Source organism: Synchiropus splendidus, chromosome 18 (assembly GCF_027744825.2).
Source record: "Synchiropus splendidus isolate RoL2022-P1 chromosome 18, RoL_Sspl_1.0, whole genome shotgun sequence".
NCBI lineage: Eukaryota > Metazoa > Chordata > Actinopteri > Syngnathiformes > Callionymidae > Synchiropus > Synchiropus splendidus.
Window position 1 is genome coordinate 7,302,694 of NC_071351.1, and position 21,943 is coordinate 7,324,636.

The 21,943-nt window shown below is 48.9% G+C and overlaps 3 protein-coding genes across 11 annotated transcripts in view; 2 read left to right on the forward strand and 1 right to left on the reverse strand.

Moving 5' to 3' along the window:
* The first annotated feature begins 1,334 nt into the window (after positions 1–1,334).
* Positions 1,335–14,790, forward strand: LOC128749121 (tetraspanin-2-like). 5 transcript variants are annotated; one of them, XR_008412900.1, is made up of 10 exons: positions 1,335–1,484; positions 5,704–5,806; positions 6,515–6,612; positions 6,693–6,767; positions 6,831–6,914; positions 7,697–7,753; positions 7,810–7,893; positions 7,960–9,237; positions 10,901–10,963; positions 11,509–14,790. XR_008412900.1 is itself a non-coding variant. In XM_053848387.1 (8 exons), the coding sequence occupies exons 1-8, from the start codon at positions 1,416–1,418 to the stop codon at positions 8,023–8,025; spliced, it is 636 nt and encodes a 211-aa protein (XP_053704362.1). In that variant the 5' UTR covers positions 1,335–1,415; the 3' UTR covers positions 8,026–14,790. The 5 variants fall into 5 exon arrangements, 1 of the variants encoding a protein (XP_053704362.1); XR_008412897.1 differs by having other exon boundaries at positions 7,960–11,883; positions 12,217–14,790; XR_008412899.1 differs by having other exon boundaries at positions 7,960–10,963.
* On the reverse strand, positions 10,856–15,852 carry LOC128749120 (mitochondrial glutamate carrier 1-like). Of its 4 annotated transcripts, none has more exons than XM_053848382.1 (11): positions 15,733–15,846; positions 15,476–15,501; positions 14,808–14,922; positions 13,892–14,017; positions 13,178–13,233; positions 13,031–13,121; positions 12,839–12,957; positions 12,576–12,771; positions 12,362–12,519; positions 11,784–11,859; positions 10,856–11,718 (listed from the first exon to the last, which is right to left on the reverse strand). In XM_053848382.1, exons 3-11 carry the CDS (start codon positions 14,828–14,830, stop codon positions 11,559–11,561), a joined length of 1,005 nt encoding a protein of 334 aa, XP_053704357.1. In that variant the 5' UTR covers positions 14,831–14,922; positions 15,476–15,501; positions 15,733–15,846; the 3' UTR covers positions 10,856–11,558. The 4 variants fall into 4 exon arrangements, with proteins under 4 accessions (XP_053704357.1, XP_053704358.1, XP_053704359.1 ...); XM_053848383.1 differs by lacking the exon at positions 15,733–15,846 and adding an exon at positions 15,568–15,700; XM_053848384.1 differs by lacking the exon at positions 15,733–15,846 and adding an exon at positions 15,575–15,680.
* Positions 14,921–21,943, forward strand: part of camkvl (CaM kinase-like vesicle-associated, like) — a 36,400-nt gene continuing 29,377 nt past the window's right edge. The window contains exons 1-2 of one of the 2 annotated variants that reach the window (XM_053848364.1): positions 14,921–15,865; positions 16,257–16,439. The gene's annotated coding sequence lies outside the window, so the exon portion shown is untranslated. Of the gene's footprint in view, positions 15,866–15,977; positions 16,184–16,256; positions 16,440–21,943 lie in introns of those variants that run through there. The other variant, XM_053848363.1, reaches the window with a different exon arrangement.

Sequence of the window (21,943 nt, forward strand, 5' to 3'; positions counted from 1 at the left end):
AGAGGCCCTGAGAATCCTCCATATATGTGGGTTGGATTCACACCACCATTGATCACAGCCGCAGCAGCAGCATTCCTATCCACAACAGCCGCACTCTCTGCCTCTTGTCGCTGTCCAGGGTTTGAGCTTCAAGTTGAGAGGATGTTGTCAACTGCAGAAACGCCACGTGACCCTCACAAGTTTCTCAACAATCCTTTTGCCCATTGCACAAGTGGGCTCCCCACTGACCATGGCAATAAATTTGATTCTGATTCTGATTCTGAAGTACTTGACACACGTACATGTGAGCACACAATCGAACCTCAAAACCATCCAGTTCAAAATCATCAAGTATAAATAAAAATGGTAGTCGTCTTAATATTCTTCATACTTAAAACGAAAGAGCTTTGTTCAGGAAATGTAGTAATTCGCGATAGTCCTTCTCCTTCCTTCCTTCTTCTGCCGCTTATCCAGAGTCGGGTCGCGGAGGCAGCATTCGGAGCGAGGAAGCCCAAACTTCCTGATTCGCACAAACCTCCTCCAGCTCTTCCCGGGGGATACCGAGGCGTTCCCAGGCCAGACCGGAGACATCATCTCTCCAGCGAGTCCTGGGTCTTCCCCGGGGTCTCCTCCCGGTAGAACATGCCCGGAACACCTCCCCAGGGAGGCGTCCAGGGGGCATCCGGATCAGATGCCCGAGCCACCTCATCTGGTTCCTCTGGATGTGGAGGAGCAGCGGCTCCACCCTGAGCTCCTCCCAGATGACCGAACTCCTCACCCTATCTCTAAGGGTGCGCCCAGCCACCCTGCGGAGGAAACTCATCTCAGCCGCTTGTATCCGCCATCTCATCCTTTCGGTCATGACCCAAAGCTCGTGACCATAGGTGAGGGTGGGAATGTAGATCGATCGGTAAATGGAGTGCTTCGTCTTGTGACTCAGCTCCCTCTTCACCACGACGGTCCGATACAGCGACCGCATCACTGCCTGTTTCAGGATGACGTTTAACATACCATTTTTTGCAACTGTTAAGCTTCATTCTTTGTTAAACCGTTTCTTCTTCAATGAAAACAACTGAAAATGAAAAGCAAAATCATCATAAATGACTGTGACAATCGAGAATCAGTGTTGAATAAAACATATTTGACGTTACATTCTGGCGGTGGGAGGAAATCTGAGTGCCCAGAGGAAACGCAATGTTTCGAGCCTCAAGCTGGATTCGAACTAGCGCCTGGCTAGGCGAGACGTTGTCGTGTGGTCCCGCCCCCTCCTCCTCAGGGGGCGGTCTGGAAAAGAGTCTAAGCGGATCCTGCGGTGAGGGGCGTGCGCGCGCGCGCGCCCGTGGGTATCAGCCAGACGGGGAGGGAGGGAGACCCGGAGTGTTTGTGGACCGTGATTATCGTCGCGAGAGAGCGGACGCCGACGCAGCCTGGCCGAGATGGGGAAAGTGGAAGGAGGAATGAAATGCGTGAAGTACCTTCTGTTCGTCTTCAACTTCATCTTCTGGGTGAGTGGATCCGAGCAAGTGCGCCACTTTCACACCCACTTGTTCTGTCTGGGTGTTGAGCGCGACCCCTGTCGCCCTCACCCCGCCGTCCTTCTGCGGGAACCGCGCGTGGCAACGAAAGGGTGACGCGGGGCTTCAAATCACATTTTCCACAGAGGAAAACAGACGCCCTGTTTCCTCACTGGAGCGTGTTTTTGAACGGAAGGCTGAATGAAAAGCGGGAGATGGAGCGACAGCGTGGAAAACACTGTTCAGCGCGTCGCCTCTTCCATTCATTCACCAAAATAGAGGTTCTTAGTCCACATCCCACGATGCCACTATTCTAAGAGGTTTATCATTCTGTTGACAGGACATTTTTAAAACGACATGGAGTTGTTTGTGTTGCTTCGTTTATTTCTGCGATAAAGTGAAGCGTGAGTGGCGTTTGCTCGGCTCCGAATGACGACTATTCTGTTTGACGTGCCGGAACGTCAAGAAAAAGTAGTGCTAGTACCTCCAAACATCAAAGGAGGAAAATGTTCTCACCCAACTTTCTAAAGAAATATACATTTTTTTACACTAATATCATCTAAAAGTGCTGAATTTGAAACGGCAACACAAATGACTGAGCCTCCTTGCTTTTCTGTTAAGAGATAGCAGAGAGCATTGTGCTTGCCTTTGTATCTTTAAAAAGGACTTTGTATCACATACTCTTTAGTAATTTTCTTGTAAGATGGTGTGGAATGTGTTGGACCAAAGACTGAGTGAGTGAGCACTGGTGGGTCGAACTTCCATCCAAGACAGCTTTGCTTGTGCAAGGCTCGACTTTGTTGACATAGTTTACGACAATGAGAATAAACAGAGGCTTGTGAGGACGACCCAAACATCCACCCTGAGAAAGCACTTTGTGGCCAATGAACGTGTGTGGATAGCTCGGTACTGCAGCACTTGGTTCCTCTAAATAACTGCATAGAAGAAGAGAGAAGCAAGGTGAAAACTGTCGGGGTCGTAAGGGTCGGTGGAGACGTTTCCAAAGCAACACTCCTCAGTCCTCGAAGGCAGCATCAAGAGCCGCCCCGGACATGTGTGCGTGAAAGGTGTGTGTCCGGCCCACATGCCTCACACGTGCACCTTCAGGCCCCTGGATAACCTGGCTGCTTATTTAGGAGCGAGCCGCCTCTACTCCGAGGGGGCACGGTCCTTTGTGTGTCTGTGGAGGGAGATTTCCCAGGCCCGCGAGAACGGAGCCATTGTGACAGCAGGACAATAGCATGACTTCAGTCTGAGAAGTGGGACCCGCATCCAGGACGGGTGCATCCAGCAGTGACGGGAGAGAAAAGGTCACTGCTGGATTGTGAGGGATGTTTGTGTGCGTGGGCTCGTCACATGGCGAAATACGGACAGTTGACCCAGATAAAGATGGAAACTGGATCAGTGGCGGGACGTTTCATCCGTGTCACAAACAGAGGTGTTGTCATGGCTGCAGAGTGCCAGCGTCTCCGCGGATGTGAGCTGAAGAGGAGAGGAAGATGAAACGGGGAGGCTGGTCCTCATCTTCAGAAAAGGTGGACTCAGAATTGACTGATCTGCTGCTGGTTACGTCAGCTCCAGTTGGTGAGAGTGCAAGCTAGAAGCAGGGCGGTGCAGCATGTGTTTGGACCTCCAGTTGACGTGGGGGAATCCCATATGACAAGAATCCAAACTCCATCACCCGAGGGGGACCCGCTTGAGGTCACTGAACACTGACCACGAGTGAGGCGTGTGTGCGGTGGCAGATTCATGAGGAACACAGGCTTCATCCAAAGACTTTCATGTCAATATTTACGCTGCACGGCAGGTGCTCTGTGAGTATTGGATGGGAAACAATGGCATCATCTGCAACGCTCACGCTCTCACGCGCAGCAAAGCCACTTCAGAGAAGCTCCATCGGACCCAAGACTGCTCACTTCCGCCGATGAGCCCCCGCCCACTCAGCCATGTGCCCCTCATGAGCGGCTCCTTCTGCCACGTCGGGCTCTCAGCACACACACTCTTTCAACTCTCCAGTGAGGCGGAAGTGTCAGGTTGCCTGTGGACACCAGACACCTCCACCACAGGCCTCTCTGTTTAACATGGATGTTTAACCAATAAAATACAGTGGAAAAATAGGAGCGAACGAACGGTCCTCAGTGATGGAGAAAGTCAGGTGGAGCTGGACAGTGAGGAGCCTAAGTAACAACTGTGGAGGCCTTGAAGGTTTGCGGTCGCGATGGATGGGAAGACAGAGGGAGTGGCAGCGGTGACATTCCATCCAGATAATGGAAAAAGTGCTGCAGCTAATGTGCGGCTGTCCCGTCCCGTAATGAGCCCGTTCTAAAAGCTTGACCGAGGTGCTCGCCGCTGCGTCTGAGGAACCGTCAGAGTGTGTGTCTTCGTTCTCCTGCTGAAGCAATAACAAGTTTACAAGACGCTCGCCCCCGCGCTCTCGTCACGGAGCAGACGACAATGGGATTATTTCCACTTTCCCTCATCCCAGCGCCCCTCTTCCCAAACATCTGCCGTCAACACCCATATTTGTGGAACCCCCTCTATTTACAACAAGTGAACCTCAGGTCCGGGCCGTGGTTTTGCACGGGAAGCCCCTCGACGCAGGTTTAACAGCAGCAATAAAGTAGGTCCGACTCCATTAAAAGGCCTCAGGAAAGTGTCAGCGCCAGTTTAGTCGTGATAAAAATGATTCATGGACAGCTACGTCTCTCTTCCTTCTGTGACTTGTTTGTGTGTTTTTCCTTCCATTGTGTGTTGCTGCGTGGAGTCCCACAGAGACAGTTGGGTCTTTGTCCTGTGGGTGAGGCTGGGGAGGGGTTAAGAAGAGCGGGAGGTGAGTCGGGGGGATGGAGACGGGTGGGGTGTGTCTGGTGTCAGGGAAGATAATGATGGCAGACAAAGAAGCAGGGGGGCTGTAAGTAGTGAGGGGCTTAATGGGACCTCTGGGATGGTCAGAGTCCACTTAGCGTGATCTGGGTGTTGTGACAGAGGAGGGAGGCTTCAGTTCAGATAAATGAACCCACTTTGGTTCTATTTCCTGTCGCGTTACCAATCTGAGACGCGTTCAGAATGTGCGGTTGTGTTTCTAAGTGGCCTTTCATTGGACATAAAGTCTCGTGTCAAGTGCACACAGGGAGTCCAAATGGAAATGGCGGTCTCAGCTGCTGGCCTCAAGAATTGACCTGGACTTTCCCGTGTGCCCGCAGATGCCAGTGGAAGCTTTTAAACTCATGTCTGTTCCAATGCTTCCTGCCTCTGAAAATGGAGGAGCCGCGGTCCTTGCAGTCAGACATGTCCGTCACATGGTGAAATCTTCCTCTCCGTTTTTGTTCTTCGAGGTGTTGGATGTTGGTAGCAGTGGTAGCTTTCATCATTTCCTTCATATCTGCCACCTCCGACTGACCGCCTCAGTCCAACTTCACACCCTTTGCTCCCGTCCTCATCCTGGAGCACAGCACCTTCTGACGCTGAGCAGTGGAAAAGAGGAGTCCGAGGTAGACGGCATCATTACCATGAGCTCATGAAGATGCAGCTCCACAGAACTTAAACTTGACTCATGAGCTTTCCAAAGACGCTTCTGCTCCTGTCCATATTCGTGTCACAAGTAAGAAGTGATTTCGCGACTTAGTTGTCTGCAAATTGCTGAACATGTCTCTCATCCTGGTGGTGACCACCTCTCGGCAGAAGGAGTCTGACTCACTTGTTCCTGGTGGGAGATGCTCTTCTGCCGTGAAGCTGCCATCGTCGTGGAAAAGCTGCCCTTTTGATGCTCTCAGAACCTTCATCTGAAGAGCCACATTTCCGAGCACAGCGAAGGGTTCTGTGGAAGCTGTTGGAGCCACGTCTCCTGCCACGCGGCAGGTCACCTCCTCCCCACTGCCGGACACAGACAGCGGTTTTTTTTTTTCGCTTTTCAGAGAGGAATTCATTAGTCTGAGAGGCTCACAATGAATGTGGACGCACGTGAGGGAGTGAGGCCTGATGAGGACTGTTATTGGGATGCCAGCGTGGAGGCGCTCTGGAAAGTTCATGTCATCGTTTCTTTGGTTCTGCAGGGGAAAACACAGGGAAGGTCATGGAAATATGCACTTTCATATAAATGCCATAAACGACCAAACAACAGCTGCTGTTTTCAGCGCCACAGATTTTACAGTCTGAACGGAAAACTAGTGTAAAAGGCAGCCGTGTTCATCATGGCCTCCTCTCTCCGCAGCTGATGGGCTCTTTTGTTCTGGCGGTGGGACTGTGGCTCCGCTTCGACCCAGAAACCGTGTTGCTGCTCACTGGTGACAAAGCACCAGACACATTCTTCATCGGTGAGTCCAGAAGCTCTCTCACGCTTCAACCGTTTTTTCTTTATTATTAAACATTTTTTATTTCATTGTTCCATATTTTTTGTCTCATTTAAAAAACACTTTTTAAACCTCTTTGTTGGGACCAGTTCGCGGGGCAGGTGGCCTCTGTCAGGTCCTCTGAGTGTTTGTTCCACATGAATCTGACAGTGAGAGACGTCCCTGCAGACAGCTGAGAGCCGCCGAGGTTGTTTTGACTGGTCGCCGTAGCGACAAGCTCTCAAGGGAGGCAAAACAAAATCACAGTGGACACATCCCTAAGTATGTCAGCGGTCCAATCAAAACAAAAAACAAGTCATTTGTTCTGAAGTGGTGTGGCATGTCGTCTTCAGACCTCAGTCACGACGGCATCTGTTTGCTCCCTGCAGACCAGGATGTGATGTTCAGGTGATGTGATGTTCTCCTTAAGAAAAGAGGCTCTGAAATGGACCTCATCCTTCAATCTCTGCCTCCATCTAGAGCCCGGATTTAGAACTACATTCAGTTGATGACGCAACAAAGGAGTTGTATTTCGTGACAGAAAACACTGTTGCTTAGGAAGGACTGCTGTGCGTGTGTGTGCACTTGCTTTGTTGTGACCTTCTGCCAGCAGGTCCTGTGGGTGCAGGAGGTCTCCACACATGTTGTACACTTGTACTTATACACACACGTCTGTCTCCTTGGCTCCTGCAGGTGTCTACATCCTGATCGGCGCCGGCAGCCTGGTGATGTTGGTGGGTTTCTTCGGCTGCTGTGGAGCCGTCCGAGAGTCGCAGTGTCTGCTGGGCTCAGTGAGTGTCACAAAACAGAACCCATGTTCACGTCTAACCAGCACCAAAAACACCTCTAACATCGAGCCTCTCCTTGTCAGTTCTTCACTTGTCTGCTGATCATCTTCGGAGCTGAAGTGGCCGCCGGGGTCTTTGGCTTCTTAAACAAAGACAAGGTGCGCTCATGAAACATTTCCAGGCGTGATGTTGATCTGACTGTCAACGCTTCGCTGTTGCAGATCATCGAGGACGTTCAGAACTTTTATTCCACCACGTACAACGACAACAACAACAGCACGCTGATCCTCACCTACCAGCGAGTTGTGAGTGACGCTTCATTGTCTCTACTCTATGACACATACACCTGGAGTAAACCAGGAGACAGAGAGTAAATCATGAGTCTTTGATCAATATCAACTTCCTTCTTTTGTTCCTTAAGTCGCTCAGATTTATTTCCACCTTGTATTTTATTTTATTTTAGCCTCTGAGCCTTTTTATTGGAACGATTCCTGTTCCCTTTTTCAGGGATCAAATATATATATATATATATATATATATATATATATATATATATATATATATATATATATATATATATATATATATATATATATCTCAACTGTTCTTCCGACTAATTAAAAAGAACATTGAAAATACTTTTTTTAGTAGATCGGTTTTGTAATTATGTCTCAATGATGTTAGAAATGTTATATAACAAACCTCTAGATTGCTAAATATTCCTCGTGTAATGAGAAGACACTGTCAGCAGATGGCAGTAGAGAGCTACGGCGTTCACGTGAGAGTGAAGAAGAGGCAGCTGAGTTGAAATTAAAAAAATCCAAATGTCCACATTTTGGCACCATAGACACATGAAGGATGATTTATAATTGTTGTGTTTTATATAATTTAATACGTTTTCTGCCTGGTCACATGACCGGATATGATGCTCTGCCCATTTACTGCGTTTATTGATCCAAAGCAGCGGAAAATTGCCAAAATGAGTGTAATCTTTATCATAGTAAATAGTATTACTACTACTAATAATAATAACAACAATGATGCAAGGGTTTGAGCTGTAAAAAGCACTCATGATTTGTACTTTCAGCTCAACTGCTGTGGGACTCTGGCCAGCTCCTGCCCTGAACCAGAACCGGGTTCCAAGGTGAGAGGTGTTTTGGACTTCACTTTGGTGTGTTGACACTGCCCGTCTCCCTGCAGGACTGCGAGAGCGCCATCAAGGACTTCTTCAACAACAAGCTCTACATCATCGGCTACGTGGGCATCGGCATCGCCGGGGTGATGGTGAGTCCCGTCCAGGACGACCACCCAACCTGGTCGGCTCGTCCTCACCAGCGTTTCTCTCGACAGATCATCGGGATGATCTTCAGCATGGTCCTCTGCTGCGCCATAAGAAACAGCCGGGAGGTCATCTAAGCTGCGCCCTGAAGAAGACTCAGCTCAGCTCACGTGTCCACCCTCCGTCTGCCGAGGCCCTGATGTCCTTTTCTCCCTCTGTATTTTACTGTACATTTCATAACATCCTCAACTATTTATAGCCCCCAAAACTGTGCCCCCTCGTAGGTGTTTGGCTGTGGATTGTAACCCAGATACTTTCACTGCTGCGTCAAGAGTCTTTCACACAGCCGTGACACTGACCCCCGGGCTGTGGGAAACCCAACACACACCTTTTGCTATTTGAGAGCGTACTTATCCAAAAATAAGCCAGGGGTTGTGATTGGTGGGTTCGCAGTGGAGTGTTGAGCTTTGGTCCGACACGTTGAGCTGTGAGGTCGTTCTTTAGTCCGAGCACTTCCGTTTGTAAATATGTGTGTTGTAGTTGCCCTTGTGGTTGATTGTCTCTGAATAGTTTCAAAGAAGCTGTGTAGATGGAAGTCATGGCCTGGAGGGGCCACGCAGCCAAGGGCCAAAACAGTCACGTGCCTTTTCTGACAAGCTGACGTCCGAACAAAAGTACGAGTTTACCCTGCGCTTTTATCGCCAAGTGTGTTCCTTTAAGGTCCCGTTCAGAAGCCAGTGGCCCACGGCCGGCTCCTCACTTTGTGTTCCCCCGGATCGACGCCACGCATTGGAAGCGTTTGCAAACTGACTCACTGCTGGTGAAGCGTGTGGCGGCCGCTCTTGCATGCCATGACGTGGCTGTCGTGTACTTGAAAGCTCCATTTGCTGAGTCGAGTAAACACCTTTTGCTCGTCTTCATTCTTGTACCGGTATTTATTCCAGCGGTTCAGTCGAGAAGACACAGCCTTGTGTTGACTGTTGGAACCCTGCCGTCGCCATAAGCTCCCACTGTTTACGCCCTCTGGCCTTTCATAGTTGACTGTGTGCTTATTTATTTTGACCACCATTCCAGACTCCTCAGGAATATCCTGTAGCTGTTTGAATAAAGTGTTTGAATCTCAAGTGGCTTGCTGTTGACTTAAGTCAGCCAGGGGGAGGAGACTTGATCCTTTACTGTCCGAATAGTGCAGTGAGCGCAATCGCACAGCAGATGGCAGCAGCGCTACGGACTTCCTATAACATTACACGCACGAAGAAGATGGAACGCGCAACCTTTCAAAACGTAAAGTAAATTCATGACCATTTTGTCACAAAGTCATAGCTCCTCCACACATCGTTATGGGACAGGTAAGGGCCCGGTCGTGTTCTGTGTCTTGCAAAGCTAAGATGTCTAAACGTTCACTGCGTAGGAATTGTTCAAGTTGTGTCCTGTATGTTGTATAGTTCGTCTGTTGTCATGTTTCGCTCTTTGGCCATTTGAAAACGTGTTTAAGCGCGCACGTTGGTTTTGTAATCATAGTGGACTAATATGAGTCGTGTTCTGTATAAAATGGAGTCAAAACATGCAGTTTGTACTTGTTTTAACTGGTGCAGGACACGTGACCGGATGTTCCTTCTCAATTGTGGAGAAGTTTATTTTGTCCTCGGGCAGTTGCCATAGTTGGCAGGGTGCGTGTGTGGACAACTGTCATCTTGCTGCACCAACACAGTTCTAACCCTCGGCTCCAATAGGAAACTAATAGAGGGTTGGAGAGCCGCCATGTTGGAGATAGTCACTGCTCAGCACAGAGCGGTACTGAAGGCAATTCTTTTCCTTGAAAAAATGGTGAATTAGGGTCGTGTTTTGGATCGTACGAATCGTTCCGATTGTGAAAAACATATGGAATTTTATCAACTTTCAAAAGTTATTACAAATCAAGGAGAATAATGCCAGAAGTTGTCACAAGAAAGGAGGCGCTTGTGGTTAGCGAAGCTGAACCAGGACCTTCCTGGCAAAACTGGCAGAACCTTTATCAGAACATATTTATTGATGCCAACACACAGCTTTCAGAACGTTCCTTTAAAAAGCTATCTCACAAACACACAAAAAAATACTTGAGCACAAACAAAAATAGCACACAAATGTCAAAATATTTAAATACGTCACATTCTCATATAAGGTGCAAATGTCGTCGATGACTTGGTATAACAGTTTCCTGCCCCATCCGCACACCATCTGGTTGTACGCCTCCAAACTGCGGAGACATTTCAGGTCCTTGGCGGTGTATAGACGACGGCAGACTGTCCGGATCACAGGTCTGCACCACCAGTGAAGCTCAACTTTCGTTGAGTTTAGTGTCACACATTTTTGTGTTCATTAAGTCCCTCTCTGTATGTCCTGTCACTCCCAACTCACTTCGACTAGCCTTTCTGTTTTCTTTTGTCTTTTTCCATCGCACTCCATTCGCAGCATATGGGGGTGCTTACAAAGAGTATCTCTAACATGGCGGCGTCCGGGTTGGATGACGCAGTGAGGACGCGCCGTGAAAACCCTCTATAGGAGACCAATATGTTCCAGCTCTCTTCCTTAGAACAAAACACAGCCGGCCCTCGCGGCTCATCTTTGAGTTTGCACTGTTTAATGGGCAGCCGGGTGATGGTTCAAATCCCAGTGCGTTGTGACGGTGACTGTGTGTCGCTAACCTGCAGCGTGACAATGAGGGTAAATACTCTTGAATGACTGCTCGTCTCTTAAGAACTCCATATGATGCAACTGCTGTCAAGGATCCAAATCCCTGGGCTTTGAGCGGAGCGGACAGCTGAACCTTCGGCAGTGCACAGTTATGTGCTTGATGCAGGCAGGAGGCTTCCCAGGGTCGAGTTTCACCCGAGTTGCCCCTGCAGCATGGGCGCTTCAGCTGCTCCACCTGAGGCACAGTTGCACCCGAGGGGACTTCCTCCACAAACAACACAACACCGGTGACAAAGATTTATTCACCACACATTTACAATGTTGTTCTTGAACCAACAGGATGGAGGGGAAAGTGGCTGTGAAGAGTGAGCAAAAACATTCACCCAGAGGAAGTGTCTGAGGGTGAGCCAGTGACTTTGGAGGCCTGCGGTGTGAGAGCCATTACAGACTGACTCATGAAGAGTCAGGAACCTAACCCAACCTGCTGTGACTCCGCTGGGTCATGGTGTTCCTATGTTGGTGTCTCACTTTTGCTGGGCTTATGGTCCAGGGCCTCCGCTATGAACGAAGTAGAGGGAGCCAGGAAGCGAGGTCTCTTCTGCTGAAGAGATGAGACCAAGTTTGAGACGAAGAGCAGGTTCTCCTCCATTCAGTCCAGCAGATGATCTCTTGGTGAGGAGGCCGAAGCTGTGGATGACCGAGCCTCTCATCGGATATGCCAGGAGGACTTTCCTCTTCTTCCGTTTGATCCTGCAGTGAAGCTGCTCTTGTCCTCCGTGTGATCCTCTTACTTAGTAGCAGGTCGATGCTTGACGGCTCCAGCGCAGAACAACCAAACACAACAGTGCTCTGATGGTCTTGCAAAGATGAACAATATTAAAACCTCTTTGAAATAAGAACGGCATCTCTCTGGTCCCTTTCAGGCTTTAATGGTTTTCGTCTCACAGGAAGTGACGTACACAAGCTGCCGGTGCAGTTGGACAGGGGAGTGACCCGTTCAGGAGGAGTACATGCTGTAGGGGGTGCAGCCCAGCACGAACTCGCCAACTCCGACGAAGTAGACAACCTGGGCGATACCGAAGAGAGGAGCGATGACCAGTGCTCGACAGCCTGCACCTTTGAGGAACGCTCCGGGGCCCTCCTTCCGCAGGATCTTCCTGCAGTTGGGCGGAAAAGGTGGTTGTCATGTTCTGAAAGCCACGCCCTCTGAAGAGTACCTCACCTGATGCAGTCCACGATTCCATTGTAGGTTTCCTCGTTGGTTCCTTTTCTTATGGACTGTAGCCTCGTCTTGACCACTGCAGGAGAAGAGGAGAAGACTTGTGAGTCACTTTTGTTTCATGAACAGCTGAAGCTGATCATTCTGGTCACGTGGAACATGCAGCCATTTTGCTCACTTTAAGTCAATGACACTACGTTTTGATGCAAAAGAGTGTGTGAGATTTGAGATTGGACCTGCACGACGTGTCTTTTAAAAAGCTTAAACTGGGCTCAGAAGTTGGAGGACTTTCTGCAGACATCAGATGGAACTAAGTCCTGAGTGTCATCACTAAAACACTCCTCCACTTCCTGTCAACCTCATGTTTACACACAGCTGCTTTGTTTCCTCGCCTCTGACACCAGCTCTTGTTCCTCTGCTCACTGTGAGTTCTCAGGCGCTGACAAATATTGATCCGAAAAAGTCGACTCCATTTCAGTCAAGCCAAGTGGCGACCCAACCCAGAACTCCGAAGCAGGGGAGGAGGTTGGTTGCGAGTGCCAGACGATGGTCAACCACGCTGCCGTTCAGGTTTGACTGACCGTCACAAGGGCTCACAGCCACAGCAGCGACACATCCGGCGGTCAGTCCGGACAGGAAGGACCAGTAGAAAGGCACGGTGGTGACCCCCGGCGAAGGCTGGCCCAGCTGGTGAATGTGGGCAAAGAGAGGGAAGTAGACGACAGAGAAGGGGATGTCCCTGCGGAAACAACATGGCGGTGAGTCAGGGAGGACTTTCCAACACTGGGGTCTCACCTCATTAACGTGGCCCCGAGTCCCCGGTACAGTCCCGTCACTCCTTTGGTCCTCAGCAGCTCAGAGGCAATTTGTGTGGCAGACACCTTCCTGACCACGGGGGCGGGGCTGGCGTTGTAGGAGCGGCTGAGCAGGGCGCTGGTCCCGCCCATCTTCAGAGCGCTGACCACGCTGGGCATCAGCCTCTGCTGGGCAGCTGACGGAGCACACGCGCCGGTCACACACTTCCGTCCTCCTCCTCCTCCCAGCGTGGAAGAGCTTACCCAGCCTGCCGGCGTCCTGGAGCTGAATCTTCAGCATCTCCATGGGTGTCGTGATGGAGACCTGGCACATCCCGGCGAGGCAACCTGCAAGCATCTCCTTGGAGACTGTCAGCTTTCCACTGGGAGCAGAGGGATGTGACAAGTTCAGCACCACTGGCAGAGCACCTGAGGCCGCGCTGCAGCGCCGCTCACCCGTCTCTGCTCAGCTGGTGGCGGAAGAAGTCGTTGGCTGCCAGTTTGATGGCCTTCTCCGGGGTCACCAGGGTGAGATTCACAGCAGCACCTGGGCACCACAGGCAACGGTCACTTCCTGCTCACCGCTTGTTGTGAGAGCCGTACCTCTGTACATGCCAAAGTAGCCCTCGGATTTAACCGTCTTGACCAGGCAGTCCATCCTGAAAACAGAGTGGAGGGGGTTTCAAGCTTCTCGCTTCATATTGCTAGAACCTTCTGCGGTGTTGAGGTGAAAGTTGGGAGGGAAATAGCGAAGTCGTCAGTCCCAGGAACATGAAGATGTTTTGGATTCCAGAATGCAGAATGGACTCACTGTGTGCACACTTCCATCTTACTTATCTTATCATCCTCTCCTCATACCTTCACATCTGGTTGTCCTCCTCGCCTTCTCTCTGCTCCTCAAAAACATTATATTCTGCCTCCAAACTTCTCCACATGAGCTCATGACTCCCTCGCTGTCTTCGACGACCAAGCTTCACTCCTGCTGCTCCACAGTCGTCGCCACCCTGGCTGCACTCTCTTCTTCACCTCACGCTGAATGACCGACTCTCTTCCTCACTCTACCTCACCAAGGTGTTCTGTCTGTCATCTCTCCCACTTCCACAGTTCAGACAGTAAAAGTAGAGGCTTTGGTGGACCGTCCAAACGCATAACTTCGGCGCCTTGTAAGTGATTTCAAAACATGCTGCACTGCACATTTGTTTCTCCGCTGAGTGACTTATCTGGATGGTGATTGATGAATGGAGCGATTGTTGACTTAATCGAAGACCCATCGAGGAGATGGAAATGTGAGCCGAGCGCCGCGGGACTGTTCCTCACATGTTTTTGTAGAGCTGCTGCCCGCCGCGCTGGTTCTGCAGGCGGGTCTTCGCCAGGTCAATCGGGAACACGCAGGTGACTCCTACCATGCCGGCCACGCCTCCGTTGATCAGTTTGGCTGGGAGGCTGCGCAGAGATGAGCCAGCACGTCAGTCAGTGCACTTTCGAAACATTTTAGAGGTCGGGCCATATGGAGCATGACATAACCTGTGGAGTGAGAACAGTCGGGCAGATTATGCAAGGATAAGGCCGACACTTGTGGCTGCTTGTGCCCCAAACATCTTGAAGAAAATGTGAAAAACAGCGCCGAGTGACGACGAGTGAAACATTTGAGAGCTTGCTTCTACACTGAAATGACTTGTCACCCTCAAACGTGACTTCACTTTTCACCGTCGATACATGACTTTTGAGCTGAGCTCCCATTTAAGCGTGTCAAGGTAATTCCAGACAGATCACAGATCTGCGTCCAGAGAGGAAGCTCCAACTCGCACGTCTGAAACATGAATGAGCTTTGGCTTTCTGTTCACCGGATGCCCCCAGGTCCAAACTAATGTGCACTAATCTACTCTACTAAAATGAGGACTCTGTTTGAACTTGAAGCGACCGACTGCTATTTGTCTGAGAAAGGTTTCTCATCACGCTTAACAGAAGAACACCATATCTTCAGTCAGTCTGGAACTTGCTTGAGTGTGATTTCAAGGGTTCCCTCACGAGAAACAAATACTACTTTTGTTCATTTGGAGAACATGGAACTCAAGGTCACAGATGAATCTAAATTACAGCTGGACACAACAACAGTCGTAGTACTAGTAATAGTAACCAGCAGCTCTTTCATCAGCTTCCATTCTACTGGCCCTGAAAGTGACACACAGCGCAGTAAAACCATGGTGATGTGAAGTGTCTGAGGGGGTCTTGCCTGATCTGTTGATGCTGAGCCATGCTTGGTTCCTGGTTCTTGATGGCTGGGTTTTGGTTCCGCGTCAATGTGAAGGCCGGAGATGGAAAAGCAGCCTGAGAGTCCCGGAGAGACACTGAGCAAGGCAAGCAGAGAGAGTGGATCAGGGCTGTATATATAGCTACGCAGATCTCCGGAGAGATCGGACTCCAATCAGCCTGCAGTGCAGCGAGCCCCCTCCGCTGCTCGCCACAATATCAGTTAGCAGCCAAAGCACAAGCCAAACAGCTTCCAGTGATTCATCTGCCGACTGAGTCTCGGAGCTGAAACGATACACTCCAAACAAGCAGGACGACATGGAGAAGCTCATTGGTCTCTGAGGGAAATGATATAAATATTACAGCAGCGGATCACAGAATGAGTCATTCTAAAAATACATTTGTTAAAATGTACAGTTTTAATGTATCTATTAACAAAATCATTTATGTAACTGCAACACAGTTACATACAGAGATGGAAATCAACCAAATGAAATACAAATATTTAACCGGGAAGGAACTAAAACTAGGCTATTATGTTAATACAAACGCATTTTTGTACAATACATTAATAAAAAGGCTATAATAAATACAAAAACAAAATAACAATATTAACAATGAACACGACTTTAAATAAACTTCCAATATTACCTCACTGAAGAGTCAAGTTGAGCATTCTGAAATGCAGAAAGTAGATTTATATTTTAACATGAAATACTAGTATTCAAATAGGATTAACAAACCGTTAACCTTTACGCAGTCAAAACTGGAGCAGGGCGATAAACTGAACCCCTGAAGACATCATTTATTCGCTGACATTTAATCCACCACAACAGATCGGAAGTATGCGCGCGCCAGAAACACAAGATGCCACGCAGTTTTGCAGTGGCACCGAGTTTTAGACTGACCGGCCAATCCCGCTTCTGGAGCTGGAAAGTCGAACCGCCGTCCGTCTCAGGCTGCAGGAGGAACAGAGGCGGCGGGAGCCTGCCAAACCTGCCACACCTTCTCCCGCAGCCAATCGCTCACCTGGAAATACAGGTGAGTGTGATGTAACAACGAGTGAGAGTTGTGACCGCGGACACACCTCTGCCTCTGACGTCACCGTGCTAGTTGGCTACTTAGCCTAGTTGCTAGTGTTTTTAATCGACTCAGCTAAAACCCGTCGTCTTTGCTTAGTTTGGCATTGTTTAAATGCATGGTAAAACACTTGAAACCCCTTAAAAGCCCCATAAATAATCGTTTATCTTGATAAACTACACCTGGTTGAGGAGATACAATAAGACAATTCATTATTAGCCTTTGGTGAGAAATGCTGCCGAGTTAAGAACAAACTTCATGTTCTGACTTGAAGCACAGGTAGATATTACTTTTTATTGTGAATATATCCTGTTCACTGGTTCATTGTTTCTTGCCGTTTCCTATTCTACAGGCACAGGGCCTCAACCACACCATCAGGAGACACACTATTCTGAGTCACCCTTGAATGTGTGCAATGTGTCCGGACAGTGAGAGGAAACCAGAGTGCTCGAAGGAAACTCTCCACTCTCCTCACCAGAACCCAGGGAGCCCCTGTGACCAGGATCCACTGTGTCTCCTCCAAATGCAGCCACAGGTCAGAAAGGAATTGAACAGAAACAAGATGTGACATCCGCGGTCATGTGTCCCACACGGAGCAGTGCCATGTGACTCTCAGTGGGAGTCAAATGGACTCAGAAGCAGATGGAGGAGAGGCAAGCTTCTCCTTCTCTGGTCAGCAGAGCTGCTCTCTCTCTTGTGAGAACTTGCACATCCATGATAGAATCCGGGTCGTCCCTGAATTTGTCTTGTTGCTACATCACCTTCAGGTGTTCCAGTACGACATGAACCTGGTGACATATTTGTAATGCAGCATCCCGAAACCATTCGTTTGGGCCTGTTCAAAGCTCATGAGATTAGAGTGATAGACAGGAGCAAAGCCTTCATAGCGCGGAGTGTTTACACTGCACTGCATTGGCAGTGAAAGCCTGAGAAGTCCTACCAAACTGCAGCTCAAACACATGTTCAAACCTGTATTTGAAGAAGTCATGGAGTTTTGAGAAGAATACATTTCTCATGAATGAATACACCATCTCGGTATGTGCCAGTTTGGGGCCTGGCACTGTCTATTCTGGTGGTACAGTGACTACGACGCCCTGAAACGCCCTCAGAACTCTTCGTGTTTACATAGCGCACTACAGAGTTTAGCCACTAGATGGCGCACGGTCACAGAGGTTATGGTGAGCAGGGTCATGCAGCTGAACTCCAGCAGCTTCTCAGGTACTATGTGAAGCGATGTCACTAACTCCGCGGCTCAGTGGGACTTGGGTGAAGTGAACGTGTCTTCATGACACAGCTGGCGCCCATAAGCCCACAGGGAACTGTGTTCCCACCCTCATTGGAATTAGTGAAGCTGTGCCCAGAGTCCATATGGCACTGCGTTTGAGGGTGAATGACTGATCGTGTCATGTTTTTGTCACATTCTAATGTATCGCCTGATTTTGGGTGGTTTTCACTGACTGATTCACCTCAGAAGGAAACAGTGTGAGCCAAATCGTGACGTCCTTGACTCACTTGTTAATGACCTCTGGAATCGTGAGACTGTTCGCTTGTGCTCTTCCTCATTCTATCATTTTGGACTCCTTTTTTTTCGGCTCTGCGGGCTCCTTCGCCTTCATTCACACGCTCGCCCAGCCCCCACAGGACCAGGGAATCAATCTCACAGATCTTAAAATAATAACCCAGTTTAAAGAAAAGTAGAGTTGGGATGAAGAATGTGTTTAACTGTTTCATCCACTGCACTAGTGTTTCTAGCAGTGGATGCCATGGGGCTGCGACTCACCACTGTTTGGATTGATGACTCGTCACCGACCACTGTAACGTTGAGTCAACAAGTCTGCTTATGATGTGTACGCAACATCTCTGGTTGTAGTGGATAGGAATTGGGAAAAAAGTAAGATGTTGTTTGGAAACTTTATATATGAATTTCAATTTCTCAATATTTGGCGTGAACAGTGTGTGTCCTTTGATGTGTCCTTTGTAAATTGGTCGCGATGATCCCCTAGCCTCAGCTTCCTGTGGAGAGAGCGATGGCATCACAACTTGTTGACTTATGAACCTGTCGGCCACTCTTTTCATAGTCAATGATAGTTGCCATCGCCAGTCCTGGACTGCATTGAAGAAATGGTGATCGACAGTTGGCGTCAAATGAAGCAAGTCTTTGTCTTTGTTTGAAATGAGAACACCTTTTTTGCGCATCCCTCTTAGAACGTGGCGGCAGATGGGTGCCAGCTCCGCTGCCTCGTCTCCTTGTGAATTCACTGGTGTTGCAGGGGATTCTTTCGGGACTTGTGTCTGCTCAGACATCAAAATGGTTCCGAGTTCATCAAGTCAATGAGGGACGGAGCTGTTGAGCGAAGAAACTGGCAGTTCTATTTGCATGGTCTTGATGGTTTTACTGTTGAATCGAAGCGCGTCACCATATGTTCATGTCTGAATGAAGGAAAAGCACTTGCACTTTCTTCCTTTCCTCGTTGACAGCCCACTTGTCAGATCGGTTTAGTTGTTGCTACACTGAATGTTCACTCAGCGTCTCTGTGCCTGATGCCTTCGCTTACGCATGACTCCGCCTTTGCTGTGGTTATTTAGAGGTTAGGAACCACAAGGCCCCTGGGTCAGCGCTCAGTGAGGACCTCTGGAGTTTGTCAGAAGATAAAGGAGAATTTAGGTTGAATGTTTCGGCTGGAACCTCTTTGAATGATGCGTAGAAAGGAGGCCAGTTTTGAAAGAAATTGGATGAAAACTTGTGAATTATTCAGTGAATCTTCAGCGCCGGGTGAAGGTGTGTTGTGGAGAACACACTGTAACAGGCACAACCTCTCTCAGGTTGCAGTGTTTCCCCTTCAACATCCAGCTGCAATTTGGCATTTTCACCTAAGCATGTGATATTCCTGCGACGGTTAAGCCAAGCTATGACTCATTTTCTGGTGTATAAGACCTTGCTGCGGAGGGAAAGACAGAAAGGTTAGTGTCACTCCCTAATTGGTGGCCCTGTCTCGGTTAGTTGTGGCCCTCAGACAGCTGAGGAGGTAACATCGATCAGCAGAGGTAAAAATAGAACCTGAAAGCTGACGGTGAAGCCGGCGCCTCTTCAATAGTTCAAACGGGGTGTTCAAAGTTTCATCAGGAGGCTTGGCTGAAGCACCTGAAGACTTGAAGAAGTCTTCTGTCTTCCCGCCGCCATACGTTTTTTAGCGGCAGCAGCGTGCTGGGCTTCAGGGTGCCTCGGGTTGGGTCTGACTGAATAGCTCTGTGGCTCTGGTTCTCATGGATTGTGTCGTGTGAGCAGACTTGGGACGAATGTTTCTACTGACTCCAGTCAGACCCTGCGCTGGGTTTGCAGAGATGGAGGAAGCTGCTGGGGTGTTTGCCCGTCGGCTCAGTCGTTTCAACAAGTAGCGATGGCCTAGATGTTGGGTTGATGCAGCCATCTCTTCATCATCACCCTCTACTGGTCATCCACAGCTGAACCCATTGGTGCTGAAATGTTTTGTCGTTCTTCTTCCTCCATGTTGTCCATGAATGTGCAGACCGTGACACACGTAGCTACCTCTAAATCTTCCACTGTCCTGTGTTCACTTGGCACCAGTGTGATGTCATCAACAAGGGACATATCTCCAGGTCAGTTATCCTTCTGTTGTCCTGCGTGTCCTCTCATCATCAGAAGGTGGCAGCCTAGCTACACACAATTTATTGTGCATGTGTTTGGTTTAGAAGTGACTCGGTGAATACCGTCCATACTGTCAAAAATATATACAAACACTTGTAATTGTAGAACAAAGTACGGGCGGCAGTGATGCAACGTACACAAGTCAGTACTGATGATCTTGGCTAGCGAAGGTTAAAGGTCATCCCAACACTTACCAGACGACTGGACAAAGTGGCGTATTATTTTAGCCAAACATCAAAATGACGGGACTCACTTGATCCTATAACTGTGTACCATTCCAGAGGAATTTAAATAGTCCTGCAGCACAATTTAATCTCATTGACTGGTCTATCTCAGAAGGTAAAGGAAGCTGAGCTGTGCAACTTTGGCTCTGATTCCACAGAGCCAGAGTGTACCAGCTGGTTGCACGTCTCCGTGTCTCCTGCTGTGTGACATGCACAGTGTGCTATCTCACCAGAGGTCGATGTGTGTTGATTGAGTTTATGTTGCCAGGATATAAGATAGCAAACTACACTTGGAACAACCACTGACTGCAGCACAACACCTCCTTTATTATATCCTTGGATCAATAACTTGAGTAAGTGCGAAAGAGTCGCGCTCACAAACGTCTACCGACCACAACCTCTGTGGTGTGAAATTGTGTTGTCGGTTGGTTCCGGCATCAATAGTTGTGCGATGACCACATGGCGCAGTGTGTTCCCAGTGTCGCAGAATCTCTGTCTGGGCCAGAACCACCTGGCAACTTGAAAAATGGAACCCAAAAAATGGGTTGTGTACATCTCCAAGGAGCGAAGCTGAGTGGCAGAGAGCAAGATGGTGAGACAACCAGGCAGGAGTGCGGGAGGGTGAGCTTCCGACAATAGGAAGCTGGAGACAATCCAGTCAAACACATAGGGAGCAAGTGCATGTGTGTCACACACACACCAACACAGATGCACTGTGGCAGGAGGAGCAGTTAATAGCATTAGGCAGCTTATGCCAGATGTTTAAATATACCCAGGAAAGGTTGTATGGGCTGCATTCTACATTTGTGGAGCCCACTCTGCCTTCACTTTCAAAGTGCTGCTGATAGGGACTGCAGTGTGGATACTATTGTTTAGCCTGGGTGAGTAAGACTCATGACTTGGCTCGGTGTCACACTCCAACCCTGACAAATACCAATCCTTGTCTTAAAAGCCGCGCATGCTCCTGTGCTTCCAGCCAAACGACTGAGCAGCAAAGTCCAAGAATAGCTATGAAAGTGTGCGTCAAGTGAGAGCAAAGTGAGGCAGAAATGTGCCAGAGCGCTGGCTCTGATGGCTGCCGGCCTTGAATCCTGACAGCTCTGAATGGCTCAAGGATCTTTGCTCTTATTCCACCAAGCTGCAGTGTAGTTTACTTTCATGCCGGCGGCTGCGTGGCTCTGCCGCTCTTTCACATTGCCATGGTCATCACCTTTTCTCTTTTGATTGGATTCTGGCAGTGGGGACTGCGAAATGCTGTTGCTGTCACTCCATCAGAGTCCATCTTGTATTGATCAGCGGGATTTAACAGTTTGAAATTCTCAATATGTAACCTTCCTTGTGCCTTCCTTTACCATTGTAACCCATCCACGATTGTCCTCACCAAAGTTGGGCTGTTGCCTCCTTTGTGTTGTTGGAAAACAGCTTTTGTTTCACATTGCTGAATCAAATATTTTATTCCGGTATCCCAGGTGATATTCTTTGGAGTCCCATCACGATATACTGCATCGCTGCAGCCAACAGCTTCAACTGCAGTGACAGTTAAAGCAGGACTGCCTGCATCAGTCTGGTTCTCCTAAGGTTTCTGCCTGCTAGAGGCACTTTTCCTTGACACGTGATGTTTGCCATCTACTGCATCTGCTGCTTGGGATTTTCAGCTGTGGATCATTGGTATTCCAGTTATATCGGACCTTCCACGGAGCATGCATCTTTCATGCCACCATTTTAAGTTGTGTTCTCTTAACATCGCGCGAGGGGCCATAATGTGAGTGACAGCCGAAGTCGTGGGTCACATCATCATGTGTGTGAGATGCTGAGCGTTCCGAGATCTTGCCTCCTGCCATTGTTGTTTTTGGTGGAGAATACAGAGCAGGTAGGGAGCACCCCCCGACACAGCGCAGCTGGAACCCTGCTGTATCATTGGAGCATCTGCTTTGGCAAGTCTCACATCAATTTAGCCTCTAAACACCAAAAGCACTGCAGCTGTGTTGGAGATGGTGTAGGATTTGGTGTGATTTCAATGACTGCTGCCCAATATGAAATAGTGTCTTGTGTCAGTAGTCCAGTGTAGTGGGCGTGTAACGTTTGAAGTCGACTCTTGGACCCCTTCAGTTGACTCGAGCAGAATCAATCAAAAGAAAGCTCATTTGG